Source organism: Pongo pygmaeus, chromosome 20, assembly GCF_028885625.2.
Source record: "Pongo pygmaeus isolate AG05252 chromosome 20, NHGRI_mPonPyg2-v2.0_pri, whole genome shotgun sequence".
In the NCBI taxonomy this organism is placed as follows: Eukaryota; Metazoa; Chordata; class Mammalia; order Primates; family Hominidae; genus Pongo; species Pongo pygmaeus.
In genome coordinates this window covers 48150852-48168647 of record NC_072393.2, presented here as the reverse complement: position 1 = coordinate 48168647, position 17796 = coordinate 48150852, and the positions used below count along the sequence as shown (strand labels likewise).

The following is a 17796-nucleotide window of genomic DNA, read 5'->3' as shown; positions in this document are numbered from 1 at the left end:
TGACAGGCATTGGTAAGAACAGAAGATCATCAAGGGAGGTCTGGAGGTCTCCCAGCCTCCTCCCTCACCCCAACATCTACCCAGTTGGTCCCCAAGTCTCATCGGTGAAACTCCACAAACATCCATTGCACTGTCTACACCTCTCCACCCCTCTAAGCCCCTGCCCTAGTTAGGAACTCATCCTCTCTTGCCAGATCAGCTCACCAAGTCTCCAGTCTGCCCCCCACCCAGCCTGAGGGCAATGCCCTACTCCTGCTCAAAACCTCTTGTGGCTCCCCATCAACCCCAAGGGGAAGGCCAGGCTGCTCAGTGTGACATTCAAGGCCCCTCTTCCCCTGCTTCTGGCTCTCATTACCGCCCAGTCAAAAGTGCCATAAGACCAGACAAACCTAGACAGGGATCCTGAGACACTCCAGCCACCCTCATGTCTTCATAGAGGCTGTTTGTTCCCTTTTCCCACTCAATAAACTCCTATGCATGCTTCAGAACCCTGTTTCAGTGGCTCCTCCTCTGTGATCTCCAGCACAGTCCTCTTTCCTCCCTAGGTACATCCACCCCACCCCTCCACTTCCCTTCTTAGCCCTGAGCACTGCCTCAGTGAACACACTGGGGGCTGAATATCTGTGTCCAGCCCCACCATTCCCAACCAGTCTGAGACTTTTTTCTTTTTTTTGAGGTAAAGTCTCGCTCTGTCACCCAGGCTGGAACCACAGATGTGCGCCACCACGCACGGCTAATTTTTGTAGTTTTAGTAGAGAGGGGGTTTCTTCATGTTGGCCAGGCTGGTCTCTAACGCCTGACATCAGGTGATCCGCCCCACTTGGTCTCCCAAAGTGCTGGGATTACAGGCATGAGCCACCACACCCGGCCTAACCAGTCTGGGACTCTTTAAGGCCAGAGAGTGATTTATATCCAGCACACAGACCCCTTCACCACACACACACACACACACACACACACACACACACTGGACTCTTTAAGGCCAGAGAGTGATTTATATCCAGCACACAGACCCCTTCACCACACACACACACACACACACACACACACACACTTCCTATTCTGTTCTCGTCCCACTAGCTTGACAGGAATGGCCCCCAAGCTGGGAACAGGTAGACATGCTAACACCGAGAAATATGCCTCCATCCATACCCCACACAGCAGCCAGAGAGATCTTCTAAAACATAAATCAGATCATGTCCTCTCCCTGCTCAAAACCCTTCCATAGCTCCCCAGAGCCCCAGACAAAGACAAAGCTCCACAGCCTCCCAAGGGAGACCCTGCATGATCCAGGCTCTGTCACACCTCTGGCCTTTGCCCAGGACCTCCCCTGTCTGGAGGCCAGCTTCTACATCCACTACTCTGTGAGGCCTTCCTGGGCTTCTGCAGGTACTGCCTTTCAACTTCTCTTCCACCCCTGTATTGCCCTCAGGATACAGCTCAAAATCACATAGCCCTACACCTGCTGGCTCCTCCCACCCTGCAGCCTCTGGCTCATTCGTTGTCTTGTATTCTATGTTTTTGTTTTTGTTTAAGATGGAGCCTCGCTCTGCCGCCCAGACTGGAGCGTAGCGGCACAATATCAGCTCACTGCAACCTCCAGGTTCAAGTGATTCTTGTGCCTCAGCCTCCTGAGAAGCGGGACTACAGGCGCAAGCCATCACACCCAGCTAATTTTTGTATTGTTAGTAGAGATGGGATTTCACCATGCTGCCCAGGCTGGTCTCAAACTCCTGACTTCGGGTGATCCGCCAGCCTCGGCCTCCCAAAGTGCTGGGATTACAGGCATGAGCCACCATGCCCTGCCAGTATTCTGTTTTAACACACTGGATTTCCAGTTCTTCAAAAGCATCACTCTCCTGCTTCCCCGCCTTTGCACGGCTATTCTTGCCTGGAATGCCCTTCTGCTCCCTCGTACAGATGCCTCTGATCTCAGCTATACCCCAGGTTAAGTCACATGTCTTCACAGAGAAAGAGCCACTGAAGCAGGGTTCTGAGGCATGCATAGGAGTTTATTGGGTGGAAAAGGAAAACAAACAGCCTTGGAGTGGGTTTGTCTCTCCCACTGACTGGGAGCCCAGAAGGGTAGGGCTGGGGCCTTTCCTCCCACTCCTGACAGATTCCTATTGGTCCTTTAGGTGTCAGCTTAGACATTTCCTCCTCCAGGAAGCCTCTCTCTGTTCTCCCCGGCTCCAGATCAGGCACTTTCTCTGGGCTCTCCCAGGCCTGTGGGGTTCCTCCATCAAAGACCACTCTTGTCTCTCACTATTAATGTGTTCGTCTCCCCAACTAGACTCCAAGACCTAAGTCACCAGGGATTGCTGGAGCTGTCTCAGTCTGTGCTATGACCAATGGGAAACATAATGTCTGGCACATGAATGACTGAAGAAAAATGCTTTTATTGAAGTACTTTACAAATAACAACAATAATAATCCTAATGCCATTTATTGAACAGTTACTATATGCCACACATCAGGCATGTTAAATACCTGTTTTCATTTCATTCCAACAACTGTATGAGGTGAGTACTGTTGTTACTCCATTTGTGGGGGGAAGGAAACCGAACCTCAGAGAAAGAAAACCACCTGCTCAAAGTCACAAAGCTAATAATAAGAAGCCAGGCACAGTGGCTCACACCTACAGTCCCAACACTTTGGGAGGCTGAGGTGCGAGGATCGTTTGAGCCCAGGAGTTCAGGACTAGCCTGGGCAACATGGTGAGACTCTGTCTCTACACACTCAGTTACTTGGGAGGCTGAGGTGGGAGGATCACTTGAGCCCAGGAGGTCGAGGCTGCAGTAAGTAAATTGTGTTGGTACCATTGCACTCCAGCCTGGGTGACAGAGTGAGGCCCCCATCTCAAAAAAAAAAAAAGTAGTAGTAGTAGAACCAAATTCAAAGCCAGATGATTGGACCCAGACCCTGAGTTCTTAACAGATACTCAGAAGACCCGGCACTGATGCTCCTGTCTTGTAATTGTAAATCTGGGTGTAGGTGCATCTCCCCCACCAGACTTGGAGGCCTTCCAGGGCAGGGCCCAGGTTGGCTGCAACCCTGGGTGTCAGGCATTTTACAGCAAAAGGCCTGGACCAGAACCGAGCTCTGGGAATGTGGTGAGTGGATGAATGCACACATGAATGAACTACCAGCGAATTAGTGAGTGACCCACGCGGCCCCACTCACCCTCGATGAGCCACTCGCAGTTGCCATTGACGCTGTAGTTGCCCGCACCATCCGTCACGAAGCCTGGCGCCTGCCGCAGCACCTGCCGCTGCCCCTTGCAGTCCCCCGCCCGGGCCCCAGGGGACAGCGACCCCAGCACGGCCAAGGCCAAAGCCAGTGCCGTGGCCAGAACCTTGCCCAGGGCCATCGCCGCCTCCCGCACTGACCCTTAGAGCGGGGACGGGCCGTAAAAACCTGGAGAGGACCCTCTACCCGGGGTGAGGCCCTGCAAATGCGACCTCTATAGGCATAACATGACCTTGTAGACCGAAGAGGTCCCGGAGACGCGGTCCCGGAGACGCAGTCCCGGCGAAGAGAACGGCCACTGCTGACACGCTCTGGAGGCCGAGGGCTGGGCCCTATAGAGCGATGGAAGGCCCTGTATATGGAGTCATTATGGACGGGGCCGACCCCTAGGGACCGTGGGGGTCCCCTATAGACACGGGCCTCCATAGAGGGCCGATCCCATAAACAGTGTCCAGCATTACGGACTCAGGCCAAACGGACCTTATAGACGGGTGGGTCCCCAGGGGGCGAAGGGCTCTACGGCCCGGCAGGAGCCTCCATAGAGGCTGCGGGCCGGGACAGGCTAGGCTCGGATGGTCCAGGAGTGACTCCTCCAGCCGGGGGCGGGGCGCGAGCGGGTGCCGGGGGCGGAGCCCGTCTTCAGGGGCTCGGGCCTGGACCCCATAGACCCAATCCCTTTGCTCACCCACCCTCGCCTTCCTCCGAAGCCCGATGGGCCAGATCAGAGAGACGAGGGGACGCTTGGGCCAGAGCGGCCGCGGGAAGACCCGCTGCGGGAGAGCTAGGGGGCGGGAGCCGAGCAGCCGCTGTGGGAGGGACGGCGAAGAGGAGGCGAGAAGTTACAGAGCGGCCGGTCAGAGCGGCCCTGGGAGGACTGCGGAGCGCCCAACCCCAACCCTCCATAAAGGGAGACTTCCGGGGAAATTCCCCGCCCATTTGTTCCCAACCGCATGCGCAGCAGCGTCCTCCTGGAAGGAGAGAAAATTACATATGCGCAGTACTAAGATCGCAACCCAAACTCTGGGTGCCTGTAGTTCAGCAAAGCATGGACCACTGGAGGGCGCCTCTACCTCTGAGTGAGGAAAGGAAGGCAAAAATAAAGGAGCGGTACAAGACCCTGCTAGATGTTTGATCATCTTCAATGTTCGCACATTCTGGGGCAACATAAAGATCAGGTTATACAGGCCCCTGCCTCCAGTTCCAAATTCCCATTTCACAGATGGACACACCGAAGTCCCGAGCCTGACATAGTTCTGGCTCAGCCCCGCCGCTGAACACCATCAAGATGCAAAAGAAGCCATGTTATAGATAAAAACGAATCCTTTTTTATTTTGGCAAGAAGGGGTAAAATGTCTTTCTGCCAGGGACCCGAGGGAAGGCCCCCGGAATGGTGATAGGGGCAGACGGAGCACGGGTCCGAGGTCACAGATCCGAGGGAGGGTTTCAGGGTCGAGACCAGCATCGCAATATCCATCCCGGGGTCGCAGAGTCCTGGAGAGTCACAGGCAGGGTCCTGGCGGTCACCACGGGTGTTCCGGAGTCCAGCGGGGTCAGAGGTCTCGAAGGGGGCCAGGGGGCCGGAGGTCACGGAACAGCGGGAGCCCAGAATCCGGCGCCGCTCGGGGCAGGGGCTGAGGGAGGGGACGGGGAGAGCGGCTCCCGCGGGACCGTTTGGCACAGAGGGGAGGGGGACGGGACGCAGCGTACCCAACCTGGGCGCGCGGGGTGGGAAGGGTCGGGAAGGCCCGGGATGGCCGAGCTCTCGGGCCGGGATAAAGCAGGGGTCCGGGGCCCGGCCAGGGCCCGGTCACGGCCCATGGGGCAGGGGCGGGCAGGGGTGCTCAGACCGGGGGTGCCGTGCCCCCGGCCGTGTGCATGCTGAAGTATTCGGTGAAGCCGGTGTGCGGCGCTGCCGTCTGGGGCACGAGCGGCTGGTAGGGCGGCGTCGGGCCGTCCCAGCCCGAGTCGGCCGCCTTGGGGAACCGAGCGGGAAGTGGGGGAGAGGCTGCGCCCGGCTCGGCCATGGTCACCACGCGGCCCCTCGGGGCCACCGCCGCCGCCACCGCTGTCTCCTCCACCTGCTTCCCGGCCTGGGAGGGGGGTCAGGGTCAGAGGCCGTCCGGGACCCTCGGGGGGCAGATGCGGCCCCGAAGGCCCGTCCCCCTCCCCCGGAGAACCCTTCCACCCCAGATGTAGACACACGTGTCAGTCAGGGAAGGACTGGGTGGCGGCGCGCCTGGGCAGCGGGGCCAGGTACTCAAAGGGCGGCGTCGGGGCGCGCGGGGCGAACTCCGGCGGCGGCCGGGGAGCTGGGGGAGAGCCGCGGAAGGCGGGCGGTGGGGGCACGGCGCAGGGAGTCTGCGGGGGTGTGCGCAACAGCGCCAGGACCCAGTCAGGCAGGGTGGGCGCGGGCGCCAGGGGACGGTCGCGGCGCGGTGTCGGGGCGAGGGGAGTGCGAAAGGCAGGGGGAGGGCTCAGGCGCCCGGGCGCTGGGGGCGGCGGCGGGGCCGGGAGCGGGGTCAGGTACTCCAGGGGCGGCACCAGCAGCTCCTCGGGCGCTGGGGCCGCGGGGCTTACGGAGGTGGCGGGCGGGGGGATGGAGAAGAGCTCCGTGAAGTTGGGCACCGAGTCGCTGATAAACGTCACGTTCCCATAGACGTGCTGCGGGAAGGCCTTGTCAGCGGATTGGCTCCCTCCGGGTCCAGGGACTCCCGCTGATGCGATCTGCGACGTGCGCACGTGGTACGGGAAGTTCTTGTTGGCCGCTGATGGACGGGTCATGATCTGAGGCCAGGGCCAAGAGCAGGTGTGAGAGGCACTGTCAGGCCGGAGGCTGTCCCCATAAACTTGGGGTCCGAAGGATACCCTTTCAGTTGACATCCACCACACTTCCCTGAAGCCATTCACACTGTATTAGGCGCCCCCTCTGGGCTTTCCAAATGCCCTGGACCCTCACCTTTTCCCTTCAACACAACTCAGCCTGTGCTTCCTCCATCAGAGCCCTGATCACTGAGCTGTCACTGATTGGTTAGGGTCAGCGTCCTGCACTGTATGATAGCCACTGGCTGCATGTAGCTTAAATTTAATCAAAATAAAATTTAAATTTTGGTCAGTCACACTCCTCACTACACACTCACTATGCACTACCCACATTCAAGTGCTCAACAGCCACATGTGGTTAGTAGCTCCCATATTGGAAAGTGCAGGTAATAGGATATTTTCATAAATACAGAAAGTTCAATTGGACAGCAACTAATAGACTCTAAAATGTCTCGATGAGGCAGGAACCAGACTCTTCTGTTCCCTACTGAGTCCCTAGTACCTTCTAGAACCATGCCTGGCGCATATAAGCCTTCAACAAATATTGGTGGGCCGGGCGCCATGGCTCACGCCTGTAATCCCAGCACTTGGGGAGGCCGAGGAGGGCGGATCACCTGAGGTCAGGAGTTTGAGACCAGCATGGCCAACATGGTGAAACTCCATCTCTATTAAAAATACAAAAATTAGCCAGGTGTGGTGGTGTGCCTGTAATCCCAGCTACTTGGGAGGCTAAGGCAGGAGAATTGCTTGAACCCAGGAGGCAGAGGTTGCAGTGAGCCGAGATCATGCCACTGCACTCCAGCCTAGACGACAGAGCAAGATTCCATCTCGAAAAAAAATAAAATAAATAAATAAGTAAATATTGGTGGAATGTACGGATGTCTGGTACCAGTTAGTCTGATAGGCTGTGAAGGCAGGGACTGGGTGTGACTCCATCGCCATATCCCGGAAACCTAACACAGCTCCTCTAAGGTTGTGCTGAAAAAAATGAACAAGGAGCTGAAAGCAATGAGCATTGGGATACCCAGGTGGAGCTGTGCTGAGCTAACACGAGCATCCTTAGGAAGGAAGCTGGCTGAGATACAGCAGGAAGGGCGCTGTGCTTGCTGTTCTGAGCCTGCATCCCGCCTCTGGGATCTGTAGCTCACTGAGTATGGGATCTGGGGCATGTTGATTAAACTCCCTGAGCCTCACTGTGGGGAAAAGGGATTGTAGCGCCTACTTGGAAAGATGAGAGGGTGAAAATGAAAACCACTGGTGCAGAGCCCGGCACATGATGGATTCTCAGCATTTCTCCTCTTTCTGTCCCTTTCTGACTTCCTGCAGAGCTTCAGGATGGACCGGCCTGGGAAGGTGAGCGAGTCTGTACTATGTCAGGCTCTGAGGCAAAGGATGGGGACCTGTCTCCTCCCTCGGTGGCTGGGCCCACTTCCTACACAGGGTATGTTGTAGATCCCTGGAGTCAGAAGCTGGGACACTGGGTCATGCCTGTTGCCCTTTCTGGTTCCCCTTCATTTCAGAGCTTGTGGTCTGCTGCAGAAGGATAGAGTTCAAAGTATTTGCCTGCCGCCAAAGGCCACGGAGCCCTAGCAAGTCACTTCTCTCTGGGCCTTAGCTTCCCCACTCTGTGTAGTGGGAACAATGTCAATTATGCACCCTCTCCTGGAGCTGCTCTGACAATTAAACAAGAGGGCAGGAGTGAATGCATATGGATGTTCCTAGAATGAAACAGACTGGTTCGACAGGTGCCCAGTGAACAATTGATGAATAAATTAATGAATATTAGAACTGTCACCAAGAATGTCAGATAGGATGTGAACCAGGGCAAAGAATAGACGTGGTGGGGGCCAGGCGCGGTGGCTCACGCCTGTAATCCCAGCACTTTGGGAGGCCGAGGCAGGCGGATCATGAGGTCAGGAGATTAAGACCATCCTGGCTGACACGGTGAAACCCTGTCTCTACTAAAAATACAAAAAATTTGCTAGGCGTGGTGGTGGGCGCCTGTAGTCCCAGCTACTAGGGAGGCTGAGGCAGGAGAATGGCATGAACTCAGGAGGCGCAGGTTGCAGTGAGCCGAGATCGCGCCTCTGCACTCCAGCCTGGGCAACAGAGCAAGACTCCGTCTCAAAAAAAAACAAAAACAAAAACAAAAAAACTTAGCCGGGCATGGTGGCGTGCTCCTGTAGTCCCAGCTACTCCGGAGACTGAGGCAGGAGAACCTGGGAGGTGGAGCTTGTAGTGAGCCAAGATCGCGCCACTGCACTCCAGCCTAGTGACAGAGCGAGACTCCGTCTCAAAAAAAAAGATGTGGTGCTGTACGCTCCTGATGCCGACCCAGGAGCCCAAAAGCTTCACCCTGTGCCACCCCAGCTGCTTCTTCCTGAACAGTGGCCTGTGATGGCAGAATGTGGGCAGGGGCAGGGGGAGAGTGGAGAGATCAAGGCGGGTGGGGAAGGCAGTGGGGATACAGAAGAGAAATGGAAGAATCTGGGGACACAGGGTCAGGAATGGAAATGGGAAGGGAGGGCAAAGAGAGAGGATGGGGGTTGAGGAAAGAGGCCAGGACACAAAGTGGGAGACAGGAACAGAAGAAAATGGACATGGGCCCGGCGAGGTGGCCCATGCCTGTAATCCCAGCACTTTGGGAGGCTGAGACGGGTGGATCACCTGAGGTCAGGAGTTCGAGACCAGCCTGACCAACATGGTGAAACCCCGTCTCTACTAAAAATACAAAAAATTAGCGGCACATGGTGGTGGGCACCTGTAATCCCAGCTACTCGGGAGGCTGAGGCAGAAGAATCACTTGAACCCGGGAGGCGGAGGTTGCAGGGAGCCGAGATCAAGCCATTGCACTCCAGCCTGGGAGACAGAGTGAGACTCTGTCTCAAAAAAAAAAAAAGAAGAAAATGGACTCTGAGGAGCACAGTAGAGGAGCCTGCAGGAACCAAGCAGGCTCTCAATAAAGGGAGAATGACTAAAAGGAAAATGGATCAAGACCTCGGAACAGGAGGTCCAGCAGATCAGGTATAGGAGCCTCATGCATCTTCTGCCCTCGGGTCCTCCCCTCTACCCCCCCACAGATGCCCATCCTCACCAGGAACACGCCATGGGCGTACAAGTGGATCCCCAGCTGGATGCCATTGACAATCTTCTCCCGGGCCCACTTGGGGATGCCGAAATTGGCAATCAGGGCCATGACAGGAACCGCAAAGAACCTGAAGGGGAAGTATTGGGTCAGCAGAGACACTGCTCCTGTCCTCCACCCCACCCTATAGCCCCACCTCGCCTGCCATGTACACACACAGACCCCAGGCAGGTCCCAAACTGGAGGGAAGCCAGTGTGACTTTCAGAAGCCAGAGACTGAAATGGGGCAGGACTGGACTGGGAAATTCTGAGGGGCAAGAACAAGGTTCAATTTAACTCAGTTCCACACCACCCCAAATCCTGGCATCTGATAAGAAATCAATAGATAGGCCAGGCACGGTGGCTCATGCCTATAATCCCAGCACTTTGGGATGCCAAGGCAGGCAGATCACCTGAGGTTAGGAGTTCGAGACCAGCCTGACCAACATGGCGAAACCCCCGTCTCTACTAAAAATACAAAATTAGCTGGGTGTGGTGGCATGCACCTGTAATCCCAGCTATTTGGGAGGCTGAAGCAGGGGAATCACTTGAACCCGGGAGGCGGAGGCTGCAGTGAGTGGAGATTGTACCACTGCACTCCAGCCTGGGCAACAAGAGCGAAATTCCATCTCAAAAAAAAAAAAAAAGAAATCAGGCCGGGCACAGTGGCTCATGCCTGTAATCCCAGCACTTTGGGAGGCCAAGGCAGGTGGATCTCCTGAGGTCAGGAGTTCCAGACCAGCCTGGCCAATATGGTGGAAACCACATCTCTACTAAAAATACATAAATTAGCTGGGCGTGGTGGCACGCGCCTGTAGTCCCAGCTACTCGGGAGGCTGAGGCAGAAGAATCACTTGAACTCAGGAGGCGGAGGTTGCAGTGAGCTGAGATGGTGCCACTGAACTCCAGCCTGGGTGACACAGAAAGACTCCGTCTCAAAAAAAAAAAAAAATAGATATTTGACGAATGAATGAACACATGATAATAAGTAAGGACTTATTGCATGCCAGGCCTGTTTCTAAGCATTTGACGTATATAAACTCATTTAACTCTCACAGTGACTCTATGAGGCAGATAAAATTTCCATCCCCATTAAAAGGTGAGGAAACTGAGGCAGAGAGCAGTTAATGGGCTTGTCTGAGGTCACATCATCTATAAGCGTTAGAGCTGAGATCTGAACCCGGACAGTCTGGCTCAGAATCTGCCAACCTTATTGCTGTGTTACAGTGAATGATAATAATTACAACAGTTTTGGGTGTTTTTTTGTTTTGTTTGTTGTTGTTGTTGTTTGTTTGTTTTTGAGATGGAGTCTCACTCTGTTGTCCAGGCTAGAGTACAGGGGCACGATCTCAACTTACTGCAACCTCGGTCTCCCAGGTTCAAGCTATTCTCCTGCTTCAGCTTCCCAAGTTAACTGGCAGTACAGGTGCGCACCACCATGCCTGGCTAATTTTTTTGTATTTTTTGTATTTTTAGTAAAGACGGGGTTTTACCATGTTGGCCAGGCTGGTCTTGAACTCCTGACCTCAAATGATCCACCCACCTTGGCCTCCCAAAGTGCTGGGAGTACAGGCATGAGCCACCGCACCCAGCCTACAATAGTTTTTTACCGAACATTTACTATGTGCCAGACACTCGGCCCTCATATAGTGGGCTATGCTTGCTCAAGATATCCCTTTGAGGAGATCCTGTCTTTTTTTTTTTTTTTTTTTTGAAGATGGAGTCTTGCTCTGTTGCCCAGGTTGGAATGCAATGACGTGATCTCGGCTCACTGCAACCTCTACCTCCCGGGTTCAAGCAATTCTCCTGCCTCAGCCTCCTGAGTAGCTGGGATTACAGGTGCCCACCAGCATGCCCGGCTAATTTTTTTATTTTTTGGTAGAGATGGGGTTTCACCATGTTGATCAGGCTGGTCTCGAACTCCTGACCTCAGGTGATCCACCCGCCTTGGCCTCCCAAAGTGCTGGGATTACAGGTGTGAGCCACCACGCCTGGCCTGAGGAGATCCTGTTTTTTTTGTTTGTTTGTTTTGTTTTTTTCTGAGACGGAGTCTTGCTCTGTGGCCCAGGCTGGAGTGCAGTGGTGCGATCTTGGCTCACTGCAAGCTCCGCCTCCTGGGTTCACACCATTCTCCTGCCTCAGCCTCCCCAGCAGCTGGGACTACAGGTGCACGCTGCCATGGCTGGCTAATTTTTTTGTATTTTTAGTAGAGACAGGGTTTCACCGTGTTAGCCAGGATGGTCTCAATCTCCTGACCTTGTGATCCACCCACCTCCGACTCCCAAAGTGTTGGGATTACAGGTGTGAGCCACCACGCCTGGCAAGATCCTGTTGTTTTATGGGTAAACCTGATGCACTTCTCGTGAAAGTAATTTTTCACAAAGCGAGTTAAGTGGCAGATTCTGGGCGACAGCTGCCTGAGTGAAAAGCCCATCTTCCTCACTATGGAGGGTCTGAGATGGGGGGCAACCACTTCTGGGAAGCCCCAAGAGGGAGGCAGGGACAGGCTGGGGCCCACCAATTCTCACCAGAGGGTATAGGCAGCAAAGAAGGGCACATAAAAAGGCTGCTTCTCGGGAAAGTGTCGCAGTGAGACAAGCACAGCATAGCAGAACCACACGTAGGCCGCCACCTGCAGTCCAATGAGCCCGTAGCCGGCCGGCGACTCATATGTGTACAGTACCTGGCCTGGGTCAAAGAACTAGACCCGCAGGAGAGGGTCCATCACAGCCTGGCCTCCTCCCCTCTATTAGGGTCCCCGGACCCCACCCCTGGGCACTTGGGAACAGAGGTACTCGGTCAGAACACAAGCAACAGGAGAGCCAGGCACGGAGACAGAAGCATATTGAGGTAGAGAGAGAGGGTGAAAAAGACAGAAAGAGAATAAATCAGTTACTGTGTGCTCAACACAGGGCTAAACACCTCCCATGTGTGAGTTTTTCCATCAGCATCTACTCAATGCGGTAGGTCTTATTACTGCTCCATTTCACAGAAGAGGAAACTAAGGCTAAGAGGGAAGCCCTTTGGCCAAAGCCATACAGATGACAGAAAGCCTTAGAGGGGCTCCATGGGGTAGGTAAGATCCTCCCAATTTTCCAAGAAGAAAATGGGCCCAGAGATGGGGGTCGTCACCCAAGGTCAGGCAGCTAGGAAGTGGGAGAGCTGGTGTGGAATCCAGGTCTGTGTGACTCCTGAACTCTTAGTCACGATATTAAGCACAAATGTGACAGACAGTGAGAGACAGAGGGAGGAGAAAGAAAGCTGCTGCGGGATGGTGAAGAGAGGAGGAATCACTTAGACAGATGGGAAAGCAGAAAATCGAAGAGTGGGAGAGAGAGCGAGCCAGCAGGAGCACGATGTGGGCAAGGGCGAGCAGACAGGTCAACGGGGAGGCGGCGCCAAAAGCAGGGGAAGGTGGGGCCGGCCAGGGGCCAGTGGGACTCACTTCCGCCTCGTAGATGAGCAGCACCACATGGGTGAGCGTGTACAGGGTCATGTAGACAGACAACTTCACGGAGCCCGCGTGGCTGATGCGGCCCCTGGCGGCAGGCCATGAGGGGAGACAGCAGGGTGGGGGCTGTCAGGGAGGAGGATGCGCCCAGCCCCCCAACCCTGCCCCTGCCCTGCCCCCCCACCAGCCACCCCACAAGCACGCCCTGCCCGGGCACCGTGTCACCGTGAATCCCTTCCCCAGGAGGATGAGCATCAGCAGGAAGATGAGGAAGCTGGAGGAGAAGAGCAGCTTGGCTGGGAGAAGGGAGGAGGGGGCGGCTCAGAGCCAGGCTCAGACCCGATGCCCAACCTGAGCCCTGGGCTCCACCCTCTCCCCACCCGGCTTCATTCTCACCCAAGATCTTCACACTCTCGTTGCCAATGCCATCGGTGGCATATTGACCCCAGTAGATGCAGAAAAACAGGAGGCTCAGGACTGGGGGGCAGATGGGCAGAGAAGAAAGGATAGAAAGCAGCTCTGGGGCATCACTGTCCTCTAGCACTACCATCCAGGCGGTCTGAACGCCGCCTCCTCCCTCAGGACTCCAGACCTTCTACCCCAACTCACCTGCTGGGAGAAACTGTAGTCCAGCCCCCAACCCTGCTCCCCAAGGACCCAGGGGTCCAGACCCCCACTCCCTACCCCCTCAGACCCAGGGGTCCAGGCCCTCACCCCCTCCCCCCTCAGACCCAGGGGTCCAGGCCCCCACCCCCTCCTCCCTCAGACCCAGGGGCTCAGGCCCCCACCCCCTCCTCACTCAGACCCAGGGGCTCAGGCCCCCACCCCCTCCTCACTCAGACCCAGGAGTCCACGCCCCCACCCCCTCCTCACTCAGACCCAGGAGTCCACGCCCCCAGCCCCTCCTCCTCCAGGACCCAGGGGTCCAGACTCCCAGCTCCTCCTCCCTCAGACCCAGGAGTCCAGGCTCCCAGCCCCTCCTCCCCCAGACTCAGGAGTTCAGGCCTTTATTGTTTTGTTTTGTTTTGTTTTTTGAGACAGAGTCTCTCTCTGTCACCCAGGTTGGAATGCAGTGGCGTGATCTCGGCTTACTGCAATCTCCACCTCCCGGGTTCAAGCAATTCTGCCTCAGCCTCCTGAGTAGCTGGGATTACAGGCATACGCCGCCATGTCCAGCTAATTTTTGTATTTTTAGTGGAGACAGGGTTTCACCATGTTGGTCAGGCTGGTCTCGAACTCCTGGCCTCGTGATCCGCCCACCTTGGCCTCCCCAAGTGCCAGGATTACAGGTGTGAGCCACCGCGCCCGGCCGAGTTCAGGCCTTTATACTCCCTCAAGGACCCAGGGGTGTCAGGTCCCACCCCCTCCTCCCCCAGGAACCAGGGGTCCAGGTCCCCAGCCCATCCTCCCCCAGGAACTAGGGCTCCAGGCCCCCAGCCCCTTCTCCCCCAGGACCCAGGAGTCCAAGTCCCCAGGCTCTTCTCCCTTGGACCCAGGAGTCCAGGCCCCCAGCCCCTCCTCCCCCAGGACCCAGGAATCCAGGCCCGCAGGCATTCCTCTTAGGCCCAGGTGTCTGGCCCCAAGTGCCTTCTCTTTCAGAACCCAAAAGTTGGGACACGGAACCTCACCCTCTACTCCTGCTGCGGCCATGAACATTTTATAAGTTGTGTGGAGCAACTGACGACCTTTCAGCAAATCTAGGAAGCAAGGTAGGGAAAGGCTGTCCACAGGCAGAAAGGGAGAGCAGCTCACCTCCCCCAACCCTGCTCCCTCCTATCTCTTCCCCCACACCCCATGTGCCAGACTCACATCCAAAGTAACAAGAGAGGAAGAAGATGAGGATGAAGATGAGAAGGAAGGTCACATCTGTCTCCAGGATCCCTGCCGATTTAGTAGGAGGAGTAAGGTTCATTCAGGTGGATGTCCCCTCTGTGGGCATCCAGCTCTGGTGTCCCACAGAGAGCCTGGTTTCTGGGTCCCCACGTGCTCACCAAACTCATCAGCGGAGAAGTGTCGTGTCCAGAAGGACTTGCCATTGGTGAGGACCATCTCATACTCCAGCTGCAATCCATCACCCTGTGGGGGGTAGGGAGGCCTAAGGGGGGCCCTGGGCAAGTTGGGGGTTGGCAGGAAGGCAAAGAGAAGGTGGTCCAGGTGGCCACCCCAGCCCCTTACCCCACACTTGCTGAGCGCAATATACCACCACCGTTCACGCACTGAGCGGAAGCTGCGGCCACTGGAGCAGCTCAGGTAGCGGGTTCCCTCCTCTGATACCACCTGGGGACAAACCAGAAGGCTGAAGCCTGTCCTTGATGCCCCGAAGTCCTCATCCTTCAGCACCTGCCCACTCCCCCAGGCTGAGCCTGCACCTGACAGCCGGACCAGGCATATTGGGTGGTGAGGTTGATGACCTGGTTGTTCTCTGGCCGGATCACTGACTCCTTGGCCAGGCAGTCCTGGGGAAGGCAGGGACAGGGTCACCCCCCCGGCCAGCAACGACCTTCTCCCCTCTCCCCCTATGCCCTCTTCACAGCCCTCACCTTGTCCCCTGCCTTGTACACGGCTGGCCACTGGGATGGATCGTCAAAATAGAGGAGGATGTTCTGACAGCACTTGGCCTGCAGACCAGAGATGTTGGGGACCGGGAGCTGGGGCAGCCTGTGCCTTTGGAGGCCAAGGGAAGTACCCAGCCTCAGCATGGCGAGTGTCGGGGGAGACTCACCTCAGGGTAGCGGAAACGGAAGTCCAGTCGGCCGTAATCCGAGAGGAAACAAAATCTTGTCAGGAACACCCAGTCCTGAAAAGGGGGCCCAGTCTGACCCTCCGCTGAGTCCTTCAAGAACTCTTTACTCTTCATAGACCCCCAACTTTTCTTCCCTACCCCCCAGGTACCTGGCTTCCCAAGTACTAGAAGGGAACCAGGTCACCTCCAAACTCCTTTCCTGATCCCGTCACTGTGGGTCCAGGATTCCTGCCGCCCTGATTTTCTCCCTCCATTGCCCCCCAAGTTTCCTCCCCTCCATTCAAACACTCCTCCCTGCATTTCCCGGGATCCCCCAGAAAGACCTTAGGGGCCAGATGCTCATCCTGGCCACCTCGTGTCCTGGCCAATATCTAACCCCGTTCCCCCAATATCCACACTCCCCTGCACCCCACCCCGTGCTCCCAAAGACCATCCCGCGCGGGGGAATCTTCTAAACGGCCCCCTCCCGGTCCTGAGCGGGAGTGTGGCGGTGAGCTCGGGGCTCTCTGCTGAGTGAAAAGTGCTGTCCTTTCAGCACCACCTCTGCACCACCCCCCTTCCCAAACTCTGACTCTCCCAACCCGCTCCCCCTCCCCGCTCAGCTCTGACCTCAACGTCCCTCCTACAACCCCCAGGTCTGGCCGCGACCCTACGGCTCCCCTTAGCCTCGACTCTGGCCCAGTCCCCCATCGCCCTCGGCCCCATTCCCCCGAGGCTCCCGGAGTCCGCCAGGAGGGGCGGCAGGGGGCGGGGCGGTACCCGCTCCCCTCGCCTCCCTTGCGTCCCCCGGGGGCCGGCGGGCGGCAGAGGAGGGCTCGGCATGCTCACCTCCTTGGAACTGAGGTTGCCCCGCACGTACTTGGCCCGGGCGCGGGGGGGCAGTGACAGCAGCAGGAGCAGCAGCGGCGGCAGCAGGCGGCGCAGCGCGGGCGCGCGCGGGGGCTCCATTCCGCCCGCTCCGGCCCCGGCTCAGCTCCGGCTCCCGCACTGGCCGGGCGACGGAGGCGAGAGCGCGCGGGCCGGCCAGCGCGCGCCCCCGATTAAAGGGGCCGCCGGGCGCCGCGCTCCCCGCCCCCTCCTCCAAGAGGGCCCAACCTGACTCCTGTCTTCTCCGCGTAGGAGGGGAACGTTCATCCTCTGTCACCCCGCCCCAGCCCTCCCCTCCTGGAGTCCCGTAGATACCTATGGTTTCCTGTGTCCTAAACTGAACTCACGTCTTCCAAAGCCATTCCTCCTCCAGACTGCCTTCTCCGGATCCCCAGACCCATGCTCTGTCCTGGCCTCCCCTCAATGTAGTCCCCAAACTAATTTTTTTTTTTTTTTTTTTTTTTGAGACAGTCTTGCTCTGTCACCCAGGCTGGAGTGCAGTGGCGCGACCTCGGCTCACTGCAACCTCCACCTCCCAGGTTCACGCGATTCTCCTGCCTCAGCCTCCTGAGTAGCGGGGATTACAGGCGCCCACCATCACGCCCGGCTGATTTTTTTGTATTTTTAGTAGAGACAGGGTTTCACCATGTTGGCCAGGCTGGTTTCGAACTCCTAACCTAAAGTTATCTGCTCACCTCGGCCTCCCAGAGTGCTAGGATTACAGGCGTGAGCCACCACACCTGGCCAACAAGTCTTTGATTGCCCATCACCACCTCTATTGTAGCTATCCCCAGCTGTGTCCATCCTGGAGTTGCCAGCGTTCTAGATCTGATGCACCCTGCGAAGTGCCCACGGAGGCACAGAGAGGGCAAGCCACTTGTTACACCACATGGTGGTGGTGGAGTCTTCAGTATAACCACTGTACCCCTCTGCCTGACCATGACCTGTCACTGCTTACCACGCTGTGAAGCTGGGTTGCTGTGAGAGACAGAGGTGGTAGTGTGAGATAGCCAAAAGCATGTTTCAGATCCAAGTTGAAATAACTTGCTTGGGTTCATTCAAATCCCAGCCTGACCCCTACTTTGTCACTTGTCCACCATAAGACCTGGGCCAAGTCATTCAGCCCTATGATCTCCTAGCCCAGTCCCCTCTATGCGGATATCAACCCTATGGTTTCCCAGTGGACAACAGCAAGCCCTAGAAAGGCTTTTCAGAGTACAGGCCACACCCTTCACCTTGATTTTCCTGATCAGACTCCAACAAACATTTCTAGCTTCATCCTTCTCCACTGCAGAAAACTGGGGGCTGCTCAAAATACCATTTTTTACAAATTTTCTAAGCCAAGGGGCCAAGCTGGAAATATAAGTGAAACATTTTTAATGGAAAGCGTGGATCCCACAAAGAGGGGGCCTCTGCTACTTGGCCAGTTGTTGCCAGGAAGGATTGTAGTTCTGCTGCCAGATCCTTTTTTATTTTTTCTTTCTTTCTGAAAGAAGCCAGAAATGCAATTTAAAAAAAAAAAAAAAAAAGCAAACTGCCTGG

At 56.3% G+C, this 17796-nt stretch overlaps 2 protein-coding genes across 12 annotated transcripts in view; both read right to left on the bottom strand.

Moving 5' to 3' along the window:
- MEGF8 (multiple EGF like domains 8) overlaps nucleotides 1–4081 on the bottom strand; it is a 53273-nt gene extending 49192 nt beyond the window's left edge. For 2 of the 7 annotated variants that reach the window (XM_054463289.2, XM_063658630.1), the window contains exon 1: nucleotides 3184–4071. In XM_054463289.2, the coding sequence (XP_054319264.1) occupies nucleotides 3184–3370 (187 nt within the window). In that variant the 5' untranslated portion in view covers nucleotides 3371–4071. Of the gene's footprint in view, nucleotides 1–3183 lie in introns of all 7 variants that reach the window. The other 5 variants (XM_063658624.1, XM_063658625.1, XM_063658626.1 and 2 more) reach the window with 5 other exon arrangements.
- Nucleotides 4082–4558: 477 nt separating this feature from the next.
- On the bottom strand, nucleotides 4559–16403 carry TMEM145 (transmembrane protein 145). Of its 5 annotated transcripts, none has more exons than XM_054463347.2 (15): nucleotides 16216–16403; nucleotides 15367–15441; nucleotides 15185–15262; nucleotides 15014–15100; nucleotides 14820–14921; nucleotides 14636–14720; nucleotides 14454–14525; nucleotides 14273–14341; nucleotides 13041–13121; nucleotides 12862–12940; nucleotides 12639–12732; nucleotides 11722–11894; nucleotides 9164–9284; nucleotides 5827–6033; nucleotides 4559–5339 (listed from the first exon to the last, which is right to left on the bottom strand). In XM_054463347.2, the coding sequence occupies exons 1-15, from the start codon at nucleotides 16333–16335 to the stop codon at nucleotides 5091–5093; spliced, it is 1692 nt and encodes a 563-aa protein (XP_054319322.1). In that variant the 5' UTR covers nucleotides 16336–16403; the 3' UTR covers nucleotides 4559–5090. The 5 variants fall into 5 exon arrangements, with proteins under 5 accessions (XP_054319322.1, XP_054319323.1, XP_054319319.1 ...); XM_054463348.2 differs by having other exon boundaries at nucleotides 14862–14921; XM_054463344.2 differs by lacking the exon at nucleotides 4559–5339 and having other exon boundaries at nucleotides 5453–6033.
- Nucleotides 16404–17796: the final 1393 nt, after the last annotated feature.

What these genes read in the sequence shown, in the direction of transcription:
- TMEM145 (XM_054463344.2), bottom strand. Translation starts at nt 16,335, where the DNA reads ATGGAGCCCCCGCGCGCGCCCGCGCTGCGCCGCCTGCTGCCGCCGCTG. An exon ending in TGTACAAGGCAGGGGACAAG is followed by an intron (nt 15,101 to 15,184) that starts GTGAGGGCTGTG and finishes TGCCTTCCCCAG; the next exon opens with GACTGCCTGGCCAAGGAGTC. An exon ending in CCTCTCTTGTTACTTTGGAT is followed by an intron (nt 14,342 to 14,453) that starts GTGAGTCTGGCA and finishes CTTGCTTCCTAG; the next exon opens with ATTTGCTGAAAGGTCGTCAG.